At 40.7% G+C, this 22,058-nt stretch overlaps 1 protein-coding gene across 1 annotated transcript in view; it reads right to left on the bottom strand.

Moving 5' to 3' along the window:
* Positions 1 to 1,379: 1,379 nt before the first annotated feature.
* Positions 1,380 to 22,058, bottom strand: part of HGSNAT (heparan-alpha-glucosaminide N-acetyltransferase) — a 28,858-nt gene continuing 8,179 nt past the window's right edge. The window contains exons 3-18 of the mRNA XM_069978116.1: positions 21,104 to 21,231; positions 18,775 to 18,896; positions 18,237 to 18,306; positions 15,992 to 16,061; positions 14,718 to 14,821; positions 14,496 to 14,572; positions 14,119 to 14,149; positions 13,078 to 13,238; positions 10,988 to 11,103; positions 8,935 to 9,056; positions 8,062 to 8,188; positions 6,495 to 6,581; positions 5,989 to 6,066; positions 4,433 to 4,503; positions 3,266 to 3,378; positions 1,380 to 1,979 (exon numbers count right to left, since the gene is read on the bottom strand). Of these exons, the coding sequence (XP_069834217.1) occupies positions 1,798 to 1,979; positions 3,266 to 3,378; positions 4,433 to 4,503; positions 5,989 to 6,066; positions 6,495 to 6,581; positions 8,062 to 8,188; positions 8,935 to 9,056; positions 10,988 to 11,103; positions 13,078 to 13,238; positions 14,119 to 14,149; positions 14,496 to 14,572; positions 14,718 to 14,821; positions 15,992 to 16,061; positions 18,237 to 18,306; positions 18,775 to 18,896; positions 21,104 to 21,231 (1,659 nt within the window). The 3' untranslated portion in view covers positions 1,380 to 1,797. The remainder of the gene's footprint in view (positions 1,980 to 3,265; positions 3,379 to 4,432; positions 4,504 to 5,988; positions 6,067 to 6,494; positions 6,582 to 8,061; positions 8,189 to 8,934; positions 9,057 to 10,987; positions 11,104 to 13,077; positions 13,239 to 14,118; positions 14,150 to 14,495; positions 14,573 to 14,717; positions 14,822 to 15,991; positions 16,062 to 18,236; positions 18,307 to 18,774; positions 18,897 to 21,103; positions 21,232 to 22,058) is intronic.

The raw sequence follows: 22,058 nt of genomic DNA, 5'->3' as shown, positions 1-22,058 counted from the left end.
TTTTTGGTCCGTGTTACATATGGGAGAAGTGGCTGCCTCCATTTGGCTTGTGCTCTCCACACATCCCCACCCCTCATGGGTGATTTAAGTAGAATCCTGCATGCCCAGGTTATAGGCCTAATATTAGCCCAACGAGAAGCCAATGTACAGTGTGGGGACCATCCCATGTCTTAGGTCCCCTTACCATGGTGGGATGGTACACACTATTTATTCTAATGGTATGCTAAGCATCTATTTTTTTTCTATTGCAGTTTTGCTAAGTTTAATCCGCAGAGGCAATAATTTGCCAATAGAGTACAAACGCACACACTGGATCTGCAGCGGATTTTACACGTCCCATGCCGGTCATTTTCAATAAAGACATAGTCGCAGCAGGATTGACATCCTGCTGCCAGTATGTAAGTGACAGCACAACAAGAAACAGCTGAAGGGGTTCAAAACAAGCTCAGACAAGTTCTTAGAGCAAAACATTATTCAGTATGTAGAAGTATAAAATTACATCCCCTCTTTACCCACCCATAACTCTTCTCTTTATCATGGACATGGGCCTTATTTCTTACTAACAATGCAACACTATCTTCTGAGGAGACTAATAAGGTCTGTAGAATATTATTAAGTTCAACCAGCACACGTCTGTATAGAGAGACTCTTAAAGGGGTATTCCGCACGAGTAAAATGTTGAATCATCCCCCCTCCTAGAGCCTAACAATTCCTTTCAAATTTATCATGTTTTCAGCCTCTATCCCCCAGTTCTGGTCCTGTTGCTTTCTGCTGAAGACACAGAAAACCGTGTGTGAGCTGTTCTTTGTCTCCCCCTCCTCGAACCTTACTTTTAAGACGGCTCATGTTAACAGTGTTCCTGGCCGGCTGTCTCTGCTCTTTGTAATGCCAGGAGGGTTAATCACAGTGAAGTTACCAGCAACTTGACCTCAGATTAACCCTCCCAGCATTGCAAAGTGCAGAGACAGATGGTCAGGGATGCTGTTTACATGAGCCATCTCAGAAGGGAGGGGGAAAAAAAGAGATCAGAGCGGAGATGGAGAGAACAGCTCACACATAGTTTTCAGTGTTTTCAACAGAGAGCAGCAGCTCAGAACTGAGGGAAGGAGACAACATGTATTTTACTTGAATGGATAACCCCTTTTAACTATTCGAAGCACTTCATCCAGTTTAGTTGAATTACTGCAAATAAGAGATGAGCGAACTTTCGTCTCTACAGCAAATATTTATAATTCTCCATATAGGAGTGTGCTCCTTATTTTCTACGGACCTGGCTTTTAGTTATTATTTGGTAGTCTGCCACTACTAGTTTTTATATCCAATTATATTTTGCAAACATAAAAAAAATAACATATCCCACACTCCATAGCCGGAACAAATCTCCTTTTAAAGCTATACATTTAATAAACATTCACAGAATATTTTAAAATGGAATAAAAAATAAAATTTTACATTATTGGAAAAGTAGACATCTTAGCTTATACAGACATGATCTGTAATCTGGATCGCTGACAGTGGTAAATATCGTGATAAGAGACTGAAGAGGTGAAATCGGAAAAAAACATGAACATGTGGATTAGTGTCACACATTATTATTCATACACATGTATAAAAAAATAAAATAATAAAAAATGGTCCGTTTTCCTTGCTTCCTCCTTAAAATGGTTTATGCAATTAGGCAGAAAACATTAAAAACAAATCCACAAACTGACTCCAGGTAGACAATCACTGGGTGGTTCAGTTCTCCATGTTACAGTCTATTACTGTTAGGGAATGGCACTTCCTTTAGACTGGAGGTTAAATCTTCCAGAATATTCTCTTCCTGTACAGGATATAGGCAATCAGCACCCAAATAGATGTGGCTACAAGATTCTGGGTAAGGTACTGTGCATGTGAATGAATGTCCTGCATTTTCCATCTGAATGGGAAATAATTTACAAAAACTTCATGGCCGACATAAACAAGGATAGAGTTCATTCCTGTGGAAGAGAATAGGATTTTATTCAATGTTAAATGTTTAACAAACAAATCTTGAGCCTTTTTACAGATCGGACACACTGTGTGCCGAATATGCTTTATAGGGAAAAATCGATTACCATTGTGTAAACTTTGCCTCTAAGCACCTTTTGGGTTTAAAGGTGTTATCCATGTTGAATCGGCCCCATCCTGGAGACTAACAATTCTTTCCCTGCTTGTTACTATTTTTCAGTCTCCTTCCCCCAGTTCTGAGCTTGCTACCTTCTGCTGAAGACACAGGAAACTGTGTGTGAGCTTATCTCTCCATCTCCCCCTCCTCCCCACCAAGACAGCTTATGTAAACAGTGTCCCTATTCGGCTGTCTTTGCACTCTGTAATTCCGGGAGGGTTAATCTGGGGTCAAGTTGTTGATTACCTCATTTTGATTATCCCTCCTGGCATCACAGAGTGCAAAGACAGCTGGACAGAGATACTGGAAGGGAGGGGGAGGAGGGGGTGATGGAGAGAAATGCTCACACACAGTTTTCTGTGTCTTCAGCAGAAAGAGACAGGCTCGGAACAGGGGGAAGGAGACTGAAAAGGTAATATCAAGTATGGAGTGAATTGTCTTCTGGGGGGGGGGGTTGATTCAACATGTATTTTACCTGATCAGAATACCCCTTTAATCTTGAAATCTTGTATATTTAGCAAAACAGGATTATAAAAATGTTGCCTTTCTGAAACAGTGCTGCAGTGCTATCAACTGTGTGTAATAGTGAAGCACGAGGCTTTAAAGGAACTGCAGTGTTTGAGGCCATTTACAGTTGGGCCATGTTTGATGCTAAGGCTTCTTGCATGCAGATGTATTACAGCAGTAGTGGGGAACCTGCAGCCCCTCCAGGTGTTGGCAACTACAATTCCCATCATGCCTGGTCAGTGAAAGTTTTGGCTAGACATGATGAGAATTGTACTTTAGCAGTAATAACAACAACAACAACAACTATTATTATTATTAATATTTGTATAGAGCCAACAGATTCCACAGCGCAACAAGTAGAGGGCCAATGGTTCCCCACTACTGTAATACAGCCTGAAGACAAGTTTCCCATATCTCAAAAGGATGCTCCCATCCTTTTGCTGTATGGCTTAGTCACAGTTCTAGTACATCACCTGCAGCACTGATGTCTTAAGAATAAAACACGGAACAGTACCACTAATACTGTAATGGAAAGTCGTCCTGTTGCGGTTTAGGAAAAATCCTTAGCTAATTGTATCCTTACTATTGGCCCATTCTATGCAGTTCACTTACCTGGATAGAAGAATGGGCCTCCCATCCAAACCCTCATGACATCCACCAGAAAATAAATCAGCATCAGCAGGAAGAAAGCAAAACAACTTAGGGTTGTCACATAGGAGATGGACCTATACAAGTTAAAAGTAAGAATGAGCATATAAAAGCAAATTAATTGTCATCTTTGTTATACACTGTACTTCAAGGCAATGTGTGCATGAGACTTCAGAGAACTTACTGCAATAAATAATAATATTCCAAATCCTTTTCTTTCAAATCAACTGGTATCAGAAAGTTATACAGCTTTTTAATTTACCTCTATTTAGTAATTGCCAGTCTGCCAGTACTTATCAGCTGCTGTATGTCCTACAGGAAGTGGTTTACTCTTTCCAGTCTTACCCAGTGCTCTCTGCTGCCACCTCTATCCATGTCAGGAACTGTCCAGAGCAGTAGGAAACCCCCATAGAAAACCTTTCCTGCTCTGTACAGTTCCTGACATGGACAGAGGTGGCAGCAGAGAGCACTGTGTCAGAGTGGAAAAAATACACCACTTCCTGCAGAACATACAGCAGCTGATAAGTACTGGAACACTTGAGATTTTTAAATAAAAGTAAATTAAAAATCTGACTCTGATCAAAATACATCCTTTTTTTAACATACACAAAAACAAGATTGAACCACATTTTTGTGTATGTTAAAAAAAATGGATGCGTTTTGATTAGAGAGGAGCGAACCTCAAGCATGCTCAAGTCCATCTGAACCCGAACGTTCGGCATTTGATTGGTGGTGGCTGCTGAAGTTGGATAAAGCTCTAAGGTTGTCTGGAAACATGGATACAGCCAATGACTATATCCATGTTTTCCACATAGCCTTAGGGCTTTAACCAACTTCAGCAGCCACCGCCAATCAAATGCCGAACGTTCGGCTTCGGATGGACTCGAGCATGCTCAAGGTTCGCTCATCTCTAGTTTTGATCCATTTTTTTTTTACAATGGAAACCAAGGGAAAAACGGATCACACAACAGATGCACACAAATGAAAAAGTAATGTGAACCCAGCCTTACACACAGGCGAATCAACAGTGGGTACTGATGGTGATGTTGCTCTCAGTGTTCCAGTCCGCCAGGAGACCGAAGATAAAGCATTTGTAGATGTACAGTCGCTATAATAACAACAGTTTCTTACCATAGGTTTTTATTCACTGGTATAAAACCTTCATTTGTTGAGCATTTAGTCAAAATTGCAGAAATAACACCCTAGGAACAAGAGAGAGAAAAAAAACATGAAGTGTAAAAGATGATATTGTAATAGATGTATTTTAACCCCATTATCTGTGTATTTTTTGAATATTTATTCACACTTGGCCAATCTTTACTTCAGGAATAATGAAGGCCTCTCAGATATATAGTGGAGTATGTTCTGATTTTAAAGGTAACCTGTCACCCCCCCCCCCCCCCGGGCCAGGGTGAAGGTCGCCCGACCCCCCCGCTAGGACCACACAGAGGTAGTAAGTAATAGCGCAATATGGGGGAGATTTATCAGACATGGTGTAAAGTGAAACTGGCTCAGTTGCCCCTAGCAACCAATCAAAATCAATGAAACACCTTTCATTTTCCAAAGAGTCTGTGAGGAATGAAAGCCTAGGTGTTAATCATTGAAGGGGAACAATCAGCAGGTTTGACGAATCTAACCTGCTGATAGCCCCTTATAGCGCCTGGGACACTGAGGAGGCAGGTATGTGCGTTACCTTCCTCCTCGGCGCTGGTGCAGCGCTGTTAGTCGGAGTAATCTGTGTTCCTGTGCACTGTTAGGAGCACTGCTGCTTCATTGGCCTGCTCCTTCTAATGATAATCAATACAGCAGGGGAGCTGGATGACGTGGCAGTGCTCCTAACAGTGCACATGTGGAGCTTACTCCACTTAACAGCGTGGCACTAGCGCAGAGGAGCAAGGTAACACACATACCTTACTCCTCAGCGTTTTGGATGCTATAAGGGTCTATCAGCAGGTTAGGCTATGTTTGCATCATGTTTTCAGCCCCGCGTCAGGCTACACATCGGGAATCAATAAAAAAAGGATGCCGACGTGCAGCCCAGCATGCAGCCGACGGTCCCATTGACTTGAATGGGCAGGACAGAGTCATTATGTGACTACGTTCTGTCCATCTGCTGAAAACGTGATGTGAACACAGCCTTATATTCGACGAACGTGCTGATTTTCCTTTAAAGGGGTACTCCAGCAACATTTTTTTACTTTTAAATCAACTGGTGTCAAAAAAGTATACAGATCGGTAATTTACCATTTATTTAAAAATCTCTAGTCTTCCAGTACTTATCACCTGCTGTATGTCCTGCAGAAACTGGTGTATTCTTTCCACTCTGACAGTGCTCTCTGCTTCCACTTCTGTCCGTGGCAGGAACTATGTCCAGAGCAGTAGCAAAATCCTTATTGAAAATGTTTCCTGCTCTAAACAGTTCCTAACATGGACAGTAGTGGCAGCAGAGAGCACTGCGTCAGCCTGGAAAGAATACACCACTTCCTGTAGGACATACAGCAGCTGATAAGTATTGGTAGACTTTTTTTTTTAACAGAAGTAACTTACAAATCTATATAACTTTCTGAAACCACTTTATTTGAAAGAAAAAAAAATGCTGCAGTTCCCCTTTAATATCATTCTATGAAATAATTAAAACATGAACTCCCTGGTAGACGGTAATGACACTCAGAAATTGCATTACATACCATGAATACACTCCATGTAAAGAACCTCACCAGCACTTGCTTGTGTTGATTCTTGTACAACACAAGAATTTTACCAGCCTGTAACACAATGGAAAGAAATACAGGGTAATTCATAGATCTATATTAGCCAATGACCAACAGTCCCCTAAAACACTATATAAATGGTAGAAGATGAAAGGGAAAGGTAGACATGGCAGAGGAGAATAACAAAAAGAAGAAGAACAAACAATGCAAATTAAAATGCAACATATTCATCAATGAGATTCTCTTTTGTACGACTTTCCCTGCGCTGCACCTGTTCTCTGGAAAGTTAGGCAAGCGTTGTACGACATGACAATAGCAATGCGCATTTCACAATGCAACCACATTAACAATGGCACAACAGTGGCATAAAAACATAAATGGCTCAGACATTTGGTCACACATCACAAGATACATGCGAATACAAAGAATACAATAGAGACATTGGATCTTTATAAATAGCTTAAGAGAATCCTTTACATTACCTGGAGTCCAAGAAATGCCATCACCACTGAGTTGATAGTTCCTAATATTCCTTCAGGATCATAAGGCACTGTTGTTTTATAGACAACCTGCAGAAAACTGCGTATGTTAATAAACCGGCTGCGGAGCATTCTGGAACTTATAATACATTCATGTACACAGGGCAGGCCATCGTCAATCATATTGGTGGCTGCTGTATCCGTGGCCTTATTCTCATAGACAGCATATGAGTCTATACAGCACTGAGGAGAGCATGACCACTATGACAGGTCAGACATTTTCTGAAACCTCAGGAACACTATAAAGTTAGTGGAGATTAGTCTCAATAATAGACTAGATAAGAAAAAGGAGCATTAGGCAACATCACTATGTGCCAGCATTTTCTAGTTCAGGCCATTTGTGAAAAACATTTAGCATATGCGCAAGGAAGGTCTCCATATGTTCCATAGGTTTTCATTTACCTGGTGCATACAAGCAAGGTATGCCACAATATACCTACAGAGTGTGATACACTGCAGTCTTCTGACACATGTAACGTTTAAGGCTATGTTCACACGGCGTGTGAGACCGGCCGTTCCGTGATCCTGGCCGGGTCACGGAACGGCCGGTCTCAGCCCGGATCATCCCGGCCGGTACTTAAGTACCGGCCAGGTGATCTCTCCGGCCGCAGAGCTCTGATGCGGGCGCATCAGAGCGCGCCCGCATCAGAGCTTCCCATAGCCCATAGAATTCACTGAATTCTGGCCGCAGAAAACTGACAATTAAGTTTTTTCCGGCGCGGCATGGGATCCCGGCCGGAGCGCATACGGTGTGTGGACGCTCCGGCTGGGATCCCATTGCAAATAAGGCTATGCTCAACTCCTCGAAACTACGGCCGTAGTTCTGCAGCGAAAACTACGGCCGTAGTTTTACGTAGTGTGAACATAGCCTAAGATGGGAAATTCTCCAGACCTTTATATCTTATAATAGAAGGTTGAACCTTTCAACACAGCCAAATCCAGGGGAAAGATGAAACAATTTAACCTAGAACTCACTGGTAATGTTTATGTATATACAATGAGCATCTGCTACCAAAAAGAAACTTAAATGAGAAGTTTGGTGAAAATTTTTATTAAAGTATTGTAATGCCCCCCAAAAGTTATACAAATCCCCAATATAAACTTATTAGGGAAATGCATATAAAGTGCTTTTTTCCCTGCACTTACTACTGCATCAAGGCTTCACTTCCTGGATAACATGGTGATGTCACTTCCTGGATAACATGGTCTGGAGGGACACTGAGCATCCCTCTGCCATCATCCTCTCCAGCAGCCACAGACCGCACAGCTCTGGGAGTCGGGTCGTGACATCACCATGTTATCCAGGAAGTGAAGCCTTGATGCAGTAGTAAGTGCAGGGAAAAAAAAGCACTTTATGTGCATTTCCCGTAATAAGTGTATATTGGAGATTTGTATAACTTTTGGGGGGCATTACAATACTTTAATAAAAATTTTCGCCGGACTTCTCCTTTAATGACATTTACTACAGCAAAATAACAACCTGACCCCAGTAAAGTTACACTTAACTTACATTAGAAGTTGGATGTTGATACATATGGTCTTCCCCAAGAACTACGCGATCAATGTAACCAGCTGCCCCTCCTGTACAATTCGTATATTTTCCAAAATCACCAATACCTCCAGGTCCGAGATAACCCCTGCATAATAAGGAATACTGGATTATGAATACAAGGAAATTTATTTACTAAATCTGGCATTTCATATACAGGTCTTATAGGGGAATGCAAGTGAAAAATGTTTTCTTTAACTGGTGTCAGAAAGTTACATAGATTTGTAATTTACTTTTTAAAATCCAGTAGTTCTTAAAATCTCCCGTCTTACAGTCCTTATCAGCTGCTGTATGTCCTGCAGGAAGTGGTGTATCTTTTTCAGTCTGACACAGTGCTCCCTGCTTCCACCTCTGTCTGAGACAGGAACTGTATAGAGCACAGAGCAGTAGCAAATTCCCATAGAAAACCTCTACAGTTTTGGACAGTTCCTGTCACGGACAGAGGAGGCAGCAGAGAGCACCGTGTCAGACTGGAAAGAATACACCACTTTCTGCAGGACATACAGCATCTGATAAGTACTGGAAGACTTAGGAAGACTGGAAGACTTGATGCACCACTACTTACTGCTAATTTTATGCTCTGTGGGCCGAGCGCTCTGCACCTGACCAATGGAGTATCAAAAACAATTAATGAGATTTACATTGTTTCCTATGGGAACTTACAGTTCGGTTCTCGAACTGTTCAGTTCTGAAACAGCCTTCCACAACCAATTACCGATTACCACTGTAGTTCTAGTAACAAAATTCTCTATATAAAGTGCGTGCAACTCAGCGCTCGGCAAGCATACATTTAGTATAGGTACAATATAAAAAATGCATAAATAACAAACTCACACGGGGCATCCGGGCACAGGAAGCAAGTAAGTCAGGCACAGCCAACCTGTTTCTAAGACTAATATTATCAGCCACTGAGGCCAAAAAGGGACCACATCTTGCAATAGGAAACATGTGCGCGTCTGGAATGTCAAAATAGCATTGTAAGCATCAATGGAGATTACATAGGATAACATGGATACAGTATATACTATAGGACAATAACCAATAAGCTTGTAGGAAACGGAAACAAACAACAACATTTTGCATTCTAGTATTCATAAACTGCATTGCTGCCTTGTATTGACTTCAACTTTTTTGTGATCAGATGTTACCTTTAGGATATTGTTTACACTGTGTATACATTGCATATTTTATGCCATGTTTATTTATTTAGTTAGAAGGGAAAATTGCCAATTTATATGCTATATATGTGAACAGCAGTTTTGCTAAAAATCCACCAGCAACACAAGATGAAAAAATATCAAAGATAGTCTCTTTACCAATAAATGTCAACATTGACTAGATTGTAAATGTGAATTATTCTCTCAAACATGACCACTTTCTTTTAAAGACAGCACGACTCTTGTCTCTAGTTCAGGTGCGGTTTGCAATGAAGCTCCATTCACTTCAATGGAACTAAGCAGCAAAACCCCGCCCAAGCTGGAGACAAGAGTGGGGCTGTCTCTGGAAGAAAGTGGCCGTGTTTTTGTAGCGCTGGATAACTCCTTTACATGGTCATGTTTATTACAAGCAGTTAATTTTAACTTTGTAAAATTGCAAATTTGTTAAATTTTTTTATGACATGTTAAGAGCTTTGTTCTATAAAAAGAGGGTTAATGTATCAACCATAATTTACTGCTAGCATGAAATCTATTTTGTCACAAGAAAATAATCACTAGGATAGGTTTAAGTTTCGCAAAGGTATTTGCACATAAAATGAGACCGGTCAGATTAAATAGTCCTTAATGGTGCGTTCACACCTACAGGATCTGCAGCTGATTTTCTGCAGCAGATTTCATTTAAATAACTGAACACAGCATCAAATCTGCTGCAGATCCTGTAGGTGTGAACGCACCCTGTAGCGGCACTATCAGCAGGTTTGGGCCAGTGAAGCTGCTGATATCAGCCAGCTGCTCTTTACATTAGGATTGCAGTGCTGTTCTTATTTCTGTCCGTTCCAGTATAGTGGCGCTTTTTGATAATTGCCCATATGCTAATCCGCGGGTTCGGACCATTTTTGGCGTTCCGCGTCCGCCCGGAGCACTCGCTCGGCCCGCCTTTCCCACTATGCATATTCATATATGCATAGTTAGGCTGCTTGTTACGCGCTGCTTCCTGCACATGCGTGGTAACAAGCAGCCTAACCATTCCAGGAGGGGCGGCCTAGGAGGGCTGAGGGGGTGCTCTGGGCAGGCAGGGAACCCCCAGAATGCTCCGAACCTGTGGATTAGCATATGGGCAATTATCAAAAACCTCCACTATACCGGAACAGTATAGAAATAAGAAAAACAGCACTGCAATCCTAAGGTAAAAAGCAGCTGGCTGATATCAGCAGGTTCACTGGCCCGAACCTGCTGATAGTGCCGCTTTAAAGCCAAAAGTGGCTTTGTAGAACTCTGTTGGGGTTCCTCTGGAGGGAAAAACAAAAGAAATAATAAAATCAGCTGGTGTCAGAAAGTTATATAGATTTGTAAATTACTTCTATTTTAAAAAATCTCCAGTCTACCAGTACTCATCAGCTGCTGTATGTCCTGTATGCAGTGGTGTATTCTTTCCAGTCTTAAACAGTGCACTGTGCTGCCACCTCTGTCCATGTCAGGAACTGTCCAAAGCAGGATAGGTATGCCATGAGGATTTGCTACTGCTCAGGACTATTCCTGACATGGACAGGGGTGGCAGCAGAGAGCACTGTGTCAGACTGAAAAGAATACACCACTTCTTGCAGGACATACAGCATCTGATAAGTACTGGAAGACTTGTTAAAGTAAATGTAAATTACGACTCTGTATAACTTTCTGATAACAGTTTAATAAAAAATAAGTTTTATTAGTATTTATTATAAGTTTATCACCTGGGGCATGGGATCTGGTAAAGGCTTTGTGAACAGTAATTCCAGAATGGAGACCACAAGGTAAGTAATGCTGAGCCTCTGCAGTACTCCCATAATTCGGATATCACTCCAGGACACTGTAAAGAATAACACACAATATTCAAAATATAAAATCCCCACCAAATACATAGATAATGCTTTCATTATGGATGCTGTCCATTTTGATTTTAATTGTGTTGCTCCAGCGGCCTGTTTAGGTCCCCATTGTGCTCCTCATGCTTCTGTATGTCACTCTCAGCTGGTGGGTGGAGCCTTTTTATCAGTTAGTTTACTCATCTGCAGCAGTATACAGGGGAGTGTACGGCTGCTGGCCAATCACTATTCATCTTCAATGAGACAACTGACATTACTTCCTGCATTTGGTCTCTTTTTTTTTTTTTGCTGTTACTAAAGACTAAAAGTCCTTAGTGACGAAGCCTCCACTGCAGTTTTCCAGTAAGTGAGACACCTAGTGGGAAATTTTCTAGGTATATATTTATTGGTTATGACAGTAGCCATTTAATAATTTCCCATCTATATTTTTTGCTGTATTTTCTGACAACTACTTTTAGTTAAATTAGATCATATTTTGGCTAATAGGAAAACAGGCCTGTCTGCCTTAACCCCTTAAGGTCAAAGCCTATTTTTGTTTTTGCGCTTTTGCTTATTCCATTTTAAGTTTAAAAGTCCATAGCGCTTGCATTTTTTCACCTAGAGACGTATACGAGCGCTTATTTTTTGCGAAACCAATTGTACTTTGCAATGACAGGCATTATTTTTCCATAACATATGCTGCGAAACCGGAAAAAAATCATTTGCGCTGTCAAATTGAAAAGAAAACGAATTTGTTTTGATTTCGGTGAGTTTTGCATTTACGCCGTCCGTCCTATGGTAAAACTGACTTGTTATGCATGTTCCTCAAGTCGTTACGATTACTATGATATATAACATGTATAACTTATATTGTATCGGATGGCCTGTAAAAAATTCAAACCATTGTTAACAAATATACGTTCCTTAAAATCGCTCCATTCCCAGGCTTATAACGCTTTTATCCTTAGGTCTATGGGGCTGTGTGAGGTGTCAGTTTTTGCGCCATGATGTGTTCTTTCTATCGGTACCTTGATTGCGCATATACGACTTTTTGATCGTTTTTTATTACATTTTTTCTGGATTTGATGCGACCAAAAATGCGCAATTTTGCACTTTGGAATTTTTTTTGCGCTGACACAGTTTACCGTGCGAGATCAGGAATGTGATTAATTAATAGTTCGGGCGATTACGCGCGCGGCGATACTAAATATGTTTATTTATTTATTAATTTATATTTATAAAATGGGAAAAGGGGGGTGATTTGGACTTTTATTAGGGGAGGGGATTTTTTAATAATAAAAACACTTTTTTACTTTTTTTTTTACATGGACTAGAAGCCCCCCTGGGGGGCTTGTATATACATAGCACTGATCTCTCATAGAGATCAATGCTGTGTATATACACAGCAAAGATCCATCAGATCGGTCATAGATTACTATGGCCTGCTGCAGGCCATAGCAATCTATTGCCGAGCCGGGATCAGAGTCATTCCGACGCTGAGGCCCGGCACGGGCAGAAGAACGGATCTCCCCCCCGCGATCGCATCGCGGGGGGGAAATCCGTGCCACTAGACACCAGGGATAGTGTGCATAAAGCACTTCAATGCAGCTGTCAGGTTTGACAGCTGCATTGAAGTGCTTAATTAGCCGGCGTGGCAACGGGACCCGCGCCGGCTAACAGAGGCACTGCCCGGCTGCACGTGTCAGCCGGGATCAGCGCCGTTCAGAGCGGGGTCCCGGCGGGACCCCGCTCTGAACACCCCCTGCGGCGCCATGACGTATCAGATACGTCATGGGTCGCTAAGGGGTTAAACATGGTAGCAAAGTTTCACTACAGATGCAGTTTAAACTTCATTGTGTAAGGGACAAATTCTATAAACACTCCTATTCCTGACCTCAGACCCATGGTAGGGCAACAATATAAGCCATGTTCATGGAGAAGACACCAAAGTACATAATTAAAAAACAAAAAACACTTACATGGTCCACGGCAGTAATTTTGATTTATCACAAACAATCCGATGAGGAAAAGCTGAATGCTCCGCCAAAGAACTTTCAAAAACAGTTTACATCTGGAGTTTCCTTTACGCAACATGGAGATCAAGGACAAATGGATGGAGGTTCCCATGATGAAGACAAACCTAGCATTAAATAAATACCAAGCAGATATCAAAGTGAAAGCAATTAAGATCTTTACAAATTATATATATATTATATATACACACACACGCTACTATACATGGCCTTTTTCCTCTCTTTTTGCTAAAATAAAGTCTGTGTTGAGGGCTGCTGTTACATCTTATAGTCCACATGCATGCATATACTATCCATAGTCATGTACCAAGCACCAGAAAAATCTGAGCTCTAGCGGAAGGCGTTTCTGGGAAAACTGTGCATGTAGTTTCCTTTTCAGGAATGAGAAGAGAGCAGAATTTGATCCTATTTTGATAACTGTAATTTATGTGTGTGCACTATATGTTATATATAACATATGTGATATATGTTAATTTAGTTTCATTGTAAAAGCTTGGTGGTTTTTGACCAGTTTGAACAAACTACAATGGACTATTATTATCTTTGCTGTGCCGTTTTCTGCTTAGGAATGCTTACTGCCCATCCCCCCAATGGTGACCAATCTCAGCCAGTAATTGGGTAAGTGTAATTCCCTATGTCAGGAGGGAGAGCTGGAAGTGCTGTGCGGCAGGACAGCCACCATCAGAATGGCTCCAGCAAGGCATCGGTGGCAGGTGAGTAAGGACTTTTTCACCTCACACCCTCAGCTCTTTTAATATTTATCCGCACAACCCCTTTAAAAGTAAAACACACTGCAGCTTTCAAGTGTGATAGGACACTATGGCTGGAAGTACGATTCCTAAGATGAAGGGTATATATGTATACAAAGAAGGTTTTTGAGTCTTTGCAATAAAGCACACAACACACGATACAATCCAGATATATGACCCTCGGTGTAGGAGTACACAACCACCTACATTATAATGTAGATCTATAAAAAGTGCTTACCATGGAAAAACCAGATCTGCTATTGTGAGACCTATAATTAAATAAAAGGTAATATATATATATAAGTTCATATAAAGTTAAGTAAGCGCATCATTTTTATGTTTGTATTTCATACTGCACAACATTTTACTGTAAGGATGTTTATATACAAACCTGCACATATGGTAACGCTAGACCAACACAATGAATTGTATTGGAGCATTGGGTGTGTATGTTTATATCAATATACTTCATGTAACCACTTTGTGATTTATTTTTTTATATTTATACAATACAGCAACAAAATTTAAAAAATGTAACTATATGACCTCTCCTCCAACCAAGGGAGATGTTTATTTTCTTCTTCTAAAATTACATTCTTTATTGAGTGAACTGACCATTCCAGCTCTGGTGCTTGAAGAACCAGTAGCCTCCTCCTCCATAATTCACAAACACCATGATTATAAGAGAAAGCCTAGAACCAGAAAAAGCACACATAAGTATATACATACAACTATAAAACACAGATCTGTACAGTTCCACATTAATGAAGCACTCTAGTAAATTTACATTCCCAGTATAATAAAAACAAAAAACAAAAAGGCAAAGCAAGTAATTACCCTCTAAAGGTGTCAAGTGACCTGAGTCTTTGAGGAACAGTATTCCAGGTGGCGTAATGTGCATCCTGGCTGGACAAATCAGCTCTATTAGGTGAACCAAGCTCCTTTATGCAAAAACACAAAGAAAAACCCTGCTGTCAATACATGAAAGATCAGTCGGTGCCACCATGTCAATTTCACACAATAATGGGGTTGATGTTAAGAAAACAAAATGACAAAGAAAATACACGCGCACACACACACACACACACTAGGAATAGCACCATTGTTTCTTTCTAGATTTTTTTGTTATGGTTTTTAATGTAAATAACAATTTAAACTTGTATAAATATTTATTGCAAATATTTACAGCGGTCCTTCAAACTACAAATATTAATTGGTTCTGAAATGTTCTAAATGCCCCAACTAGGTTTCACTTTTCACTCAGCTTTATAATTAAAAAAAATACCCCAACCCTTGTATCGTGAATCGCCATGTTCTGAGCCCTATAACCTATTTTATATTTGTTCCACCCATGGAGCTGTGCAAGTTCACATTTTCTTGCCCCATGATCTGAGGTTTTTGTTTACCTTTTATATAATTTTTTTGTGATGTGACCAAAAAAAAATAATTAATTATTTACCAAATCTTTGCTTTTTTTTGCATTGATGCTGGCAACCATGCAAGATTAGAAATTTTATCATTTATTTGTTTAGGCAATCCTGTATGGTGATGACAATCTGATAACAAAATTGACTTTTTGCTTTTTTTTGTAACATTTGGGGGGATTTTTTTTAATGGGGGGGGGATTTTTTTTCCTTTAGGTATTTGTAAAACCCTTCTTCCTAACACTTTATTATTCCCCGCCCAGGGGCCTATTATAAGCAATAAATTGATTGCTGGTGCCCACAATCCACCGCTCCAGTCCACAGCCACTTCCTGGTCTAGAGACAGGACTTTGCAGGTCTACTCATCCCGCCAGTGGCTGTAGAGGTGTACCGCCTCTGCTGCTGACTAGCAGAATGAGCCTGCAATGTCATGTCCTAAGTCCCCTCTCTAGACCAGGAAGCAGCCGGAGACAAGAGCAGCAGAATGCGGGCACCTCCACTGGAGCCAGGGAGGTAAGTAGATGTTATTTTTTTTTTTTTTCACCCATTCCGTCTCCAGGCATTAAAAAAAAAGTGGTCCTGCCCAGAGTTCTCCTTTAGAAAAACACTGTTTTATATAATTCCTATGGAGTAAAAGTTGGGAGACCAATGATTCCATATATTTTGCCAGGAGTTGTATATACTCACAGAATTAATGAGTCGATCAGTTTCAACAGGGTTAATCCGCTTGCATAACCAGTTCTGTATGGTGTTCAAGCTGAAAAAAAATTGCCAAAAAAAAGGATTGCGTTAAATAGGATTAATAAATTGGACAAATAAATTAAGCAAAACACTTCTAATAGCTATACCACCTACTGACTATAAAGATCAGCAAACATACAATCAATTGCATAAATTGCTGTTTACAAACCATCGGAATAGCAACAACAACTAAAGTGGTATATTGTAAGGCTCAGTCTTCACTGGACACGCACTTTGTCCTGAAAAATTCTATAATATTCTTATACGTGTAATTCCAGGTCACAAACTGCATGACTACCTTTATAGGCATAATACTAATCAGAATATCAGAATAAGTATAGAATCTATACATACAAAGCTATTGATGTACAAGTAGTATTTTGAATCCAGACATCCACAGCCAAGTGCACAGAGCAGCGCAGGGATGTGGAAATTAAAGGAAATTTATCACAGAGTTATATTGCACCAGAGCAGAGAGAATTTAAATGTTATATATATTAAAAAAGTTCTCTTTGCCATCACTCTATAATTGGTGTAAGTGCAAACCCTGGGACTCTCACCTCCAGAGAATGAAGGGGCCTCGGTGCTACTTTAGTGCTGTTTTTTCCTTTATGTTTTTTTTTTTTATAACTGCAGAGTGATCCCTTGCTGTGAAAAGATGTGCATACACAACTGGCGGGGTACCTCTATGTAGAACTTATTTCTGCATGTACATACCCAAACCTTGCAATATATGTTATTAAGGGGAAACTAGCATCACCGGCAGCTTATATTTTCTTCTGCAGGCTCTCTATACATGTTCAGAAACCTTCTCTTTCACCAATAAGCTTTCAAGGATAAATCAGTTTAAGAGGTACAGACACATTTTTTTTCCGCAAACAGTTTTGCAATATACTTTCTTTCTTTTTTTTAAGTTTCAATCAACATTATACATCTGGCCGCTAGGTGTCTCTATTCACTATGCATGTGTACAGCTGCTGCGTGTCCACATTCAGTAGCAGAGAATCCTGGGAGTGCTCGCATTGTATGGTCAATTCTCCTCTCACTCAGCACCAAAACCTCTGTAAACGTGAAATTATACTGAATGAATTGTTACATAACAAAGAGCATTGTCTCTTGATAAGCTACCTAACTGATAATATAATTAATAAAAGTTAATAATATAATTAGCCTACGGCAATTGGCCCAAGTTGATATACAACCTGCATTATAAACAGGTGTCTTTCCTTGTAAGAGTGCACAAAGGACTGGGACTTCCTGTGTTCGTTTTTTTTTTTTTTTTTTAACACAAAGAAGACGAAATATCAGCATAGAGGAGGCATGGAGCACAATTTGATCATATGTATACCATTTATTTAAATCTAGAAAACTTTGTTAAAAAAAAAAAAGTATATTGCAAAACTGCTTGCAATCATAATTCCTGTTTGTTTCTTAATTTTTTTTTTTTTTTACGACAGGTACGCTTTAATACCAAGCAGTTAGGAGGGGAATGTAGCTCCAACTCTCCACCCATAGCATCAGTGATATGAGAAGCAGTAGCATTGAACACATCCAGGCTACAGTATTTCATCACACCAGGAAGGACCCAGTTAATACGCTGAAACAGGAAAGGCCCATTACAAAAGCCAGCGGAAAGGGGAGACCAACATGTGCAGGCTGTATACATCCCAGCCACAGCATAAATGAATACATTTATGTAAGATGTATTAAAAACCAAATACAGTTCAAAGACAATGTGATTTAACAAGTTGGTTTTGCATAACAAATATAATAATAATGATGATGATGATGATGATGATGGTTGGTCCAGCTGCATAAAAAAGGAAGAATAAATGCTGACATTATTATAACAAGTTCCTGTTTTATTGCAAGTTCTGTTAATCTAATGTGATGTATCCAATGCTGTATTGTTTTCATGATGATAACAACAAGTCATGCTCTGAAGTCTGCCTCTAGATGTAAGATGCTTAAAGGGCTATTCCAGTGACTAAAATCCATTGGTCGGAGGAAGGGGGGGAATCTCCTTGAGAAGAAAGCCATGCTTACAGCTGACACATTTGAAAGCAGAGAGAATATAATAATTTAAGGCAGATTTTATAAAGCATCAAGACCCAACAAGTACATAACAGAAAGATTATACAAGCTAAAAATAGTAATCATCTTCCAGAGTAATTTTCCGATATCCGCTTACCGTAACAAGAACGACCCCAAGGACAGACATATAAAGATGGCAACATATATAAAGAAGGCGATGATGATGGCTGCAGAGAAAAAGGGAAAATAACAGAGATTATTAGAACTAATAAAACACATATGTGCATTAGAGACTTAAAGGGGAATTCAAATCTTAAATCAAATGTCACAGTACTTATCAGCTGCTGTATGTCCTGCAGGAAGTGGTGTATCCTTCCCAGTCTGACACAGTGCTCTCTGCTGCCACCTCTGTCCATGTCAGGAACGGTCCTGAGCAGAAGCAAATCCCCATAGAAAACTTCTCCTGCTCTGGACAGTTCCTGTCACGATCAGAGATGTCAGCAGAGAGCACTGTGTCAGACTGGAAAGGATACACAACTTCCTGCAGGACATAAAGCAGCTGATGACTACTGGAAGACTTGAGATTTTTTAATAAAAGTAATTTACAAATCTGTATATCTTTTCTGACTTCAGTTGATTTGAAATAAAAAAAAAAAAAAAAAAATCACCAGAGCTCCCCTTTGAAAAGAACTTACGGAGGTTAGTGTAAGCCGGGTTCTGATTAATTATTATGTCACATGTTACGTCTTTGGTGGCAGAATGGTTGGTCTTTACCCACAAAGAGTAGTTTCCAAATTCTCTAAACCTGTAGTGAATGCTGAAGAGAAGAAAGAAACATGACAACTGTGACCAAGAATATTTTACAGACATGATTCCGAGTTCAGATAGAGGTCACAATCGCTAATAAAAGTAATAAAAGACTAATTACATGCCATACAAGCAATGAGGTTACAGTCTCTGCAGGTGATATAATAGCATACAATGCAATTTGACTGCTGTTTAATCAGGTATGCATTAAAGGGGTACTCTGGGTGGGAGGGCTTTTTTCACTATTGCTGGGGAAGGGGTGGATGAAAGCAACAACATACACTTATCTTCTTGGTCCCAGTGGTGGGTCCTGCATCCTGCTGCTCTGGTCTCCGGCCCTCAACCACTTCCTGGTCAATGATGCGACGTTTCAAGCCCTCTGTTCTATTCAGCAGCAGAGGTGGGACCCCGCTATAGGTGCTAAATGACTAAGCGGGCTTGAAACTTTGCGTCTCAAACTGTCATCATAGACCAGGAAGTGGCCGGGGACGGGAGACCAGAGCAGCACGATGCGGGACCCATGGCTGGAACCAGTGAGGTAAGGGAATGTGGTTGCTTTCATCCAACCCCCCTTCTGACATATTGAAAAAAGCCCTCCAGTCTGGAAAACCCCTTCAAGCTTTATTTTCAGACATTCGTGGGTTGAGACTGATACTCAACAGTATACATGTAATAGAGGTGGACCATGGGATTACATTGTTGTTACTACTAGGTGGTGAAACCTTACTCCCCTCTCCAGAGTAAATGCATCGATTACATCCTTTGTATGACTGTCAAACGCTGAGAGGGAAACAAGCATGTATATCCCTTCTGTACTAGGTGGCGAAACAAAGCACTGGAATGAGGAAGCCTATTTCAATCTGTGCTTATAGGGCCCCAGTTCCTGAAATGAAAGGGAAACTCCAGCAAAAAATATTTTCTTTCAAATCTACTACTGTCAGAAAGTTATAGAGATTTGTAATTAACATGAATTTAAAAATCTCCAGTCTTCCAGTACTTATCAGCTGCTGTATGCCCTCCAGGAAGCGGTGTATTCTTTCCAGTCTGCTGCCCCCTCTGTCGATGTCAGGAACTGTCCAAAGCAGTAGCAAATGTCCATAGAAAACCTCTCCTGCTCTGGACAGTTTCTGTCATGGACAGAGGTGGCAGCAAAGAGCACTGTGTCAGGCTGGAAAGAAAACATCACTTCCTGCGGGGCATACAGCAGCTGATAAGTACTGTAGGACTGGAGATATTTAAATACAATTAATTTACAAAATCTGAATAACTTTCTAAACCCAGGTTGTTACATGTTGGAGTACCCCTTTAATACAATGTATTAATTCAGCAGACAACTGACTGCCGTTCTTTGAATTGGTGGAGGTTGGACACTGGGGTAGAGGCTAACTTGTAATTTTGGGCTAAGCCCTTTAAAAGGAACCTGTGGTCATTTTTCTGCTACTCGAACCATGAGTGGTCAGGGTGGTGCCTAAAGTCTTCTCCCCGATCTATCAATCTTTATTAATAGTTTTTTCTCTCCATTTGGGTATAGGGAGACATCAAGAGAGCTTTAGTCACCCTTTATTTAAAAAGTCAATCCTTTCAGTTTTCATTGTTGTATCACCTCGAAGTTAGGGTACGTTCAAACAGGAATTTGATGCAGATTCCGCTTGAAATTCTGCCTGTAAAATATGTACAGGGCAATATCTCATTGTGTTCAATGGGATTTCCGCTTTGTTGTTCACACTGTGGAATTTAATTGCAGTCATCTATGCAGCGTGCGCCGGGCTTCCGACAAGGATATCTCCGTCCCGGGACCGGCTCCAGGAGCGGGACTTGGTGAGATGGGGTAAGTATCCGGGGCTCTAGCAGGGGGTCGGTTGGCTTTCACCCTGGCACGGGGGGTGACAGGTTCCCTTTAAAGGTTGTTTGGGTTAACAGGCTAAAAATAAATGATAATCACCAACCCCTTTCCCCCCAGCAGTTTTCAGTCCCCAGTGTATTCCTGCTTTCAATATGCGCAGTCTCAGCAGGAAATGCCCAATCATTGACTGACGCAGAACACCACTACAGCCAATGACTGTCTGACAGGGCAGATCCTACAGAGACTTTGGAGGACCTAAAAATCACTAGGTCCAGTCACAGATCAAAAATTTTAATACAAAAAATTTCATAAGATAAAAAAGGAATTATATACAACAAAATAGTAATGAGGGAAATAAGGTATCAAAAACTTACCGACAGAGCTCTGTGTTCCCTGAGGTTGTATTAATCTGCAGAGTGATTGGGTGTCGAGTATCTACTACAGCTACATCACTAGCATGTTCTATCCGTGGATCTGATATAGCTAGAGTTTGATACAGGCACTGTCAGAAGGAGGGAAGCACATATTAGAAACATCATAATGCTGAATACTTCTAATATTTCGACAAAACAAAACAATCACAGTCCATTTTTTTTAATAGTTTAAAATATTTAGCTTTCCAATATTATAAACATTAAATTAAACAACTGGAAAACTTAATGTTAACACACACACACACACACACACACACACACACACTTAACTAACAGACCATAGTTCATATTCTTAATAGAATACTGGAATAGGTGACTGAGGCAAACAGACCCAACTTTAAGGTGCCCAAGCTGCAGTAACCCAAACAACACACAGCGCTGAGCTTCCAGCACCGTTTGCTGCATATGTGTTGGCCTCTCCTGTGGGTAGAATATTAATGTTATAAAGTCAGACAACCCCTTTAAAGCGACTCTGTACCCACAATCTGACACCCCCCCCCCAAACCACTTGTACCTTCTGATAGCTGCTTTTAATCCAAGATCTGTCCTGGGGTCCGTTCGGCAGGTGATACAGTTATTGTCCTAAAAAACAACTTTTAAACTTGCAGCCCTGTGCCAAACAGCCGTGGCCTAGATTGTGTATGCATTAGGCTGGAACAACCTCTCTGTCCCTCCTCCCCACACTCCTCATCATTAGGAATGCTCCAGGCAGATTGTCTCCTATTCATCAGCTGTGTCAGCCCAGCACATGGGCTGGATCGTTAGGGCACCTGTGCAATGTTCAGACAGGAGAAAATGTTCCAGTGGCATTCCTAATGATGAAGAGGGTGGGGAGGAGGGACCAGTGGCGGATTAAATGTACCCTGGGCCCCGGGCTGTCCACCCAACCTGCCCC

This window comes from Dendropsophus ebraccatus, chromosome 7, assembly GCF_027789765.1.
Source record: "Dendropsophus ebraccatus isolate aDenEbr1 chromosome 7, aDenEbr1.pat, whole genome shotgun sequence".
NCBI classification, from domain to species: Eukaryota; Metazoa; Chordata; class Amphibia; order Anura; family Hylidae; genus Dendropsophus; species Dendropsophus ebraccatus.
Note: the sequence above shows the minus strand (reverse complement) of the source record. Positions and strands in the feature narration are given on the sequence as shown.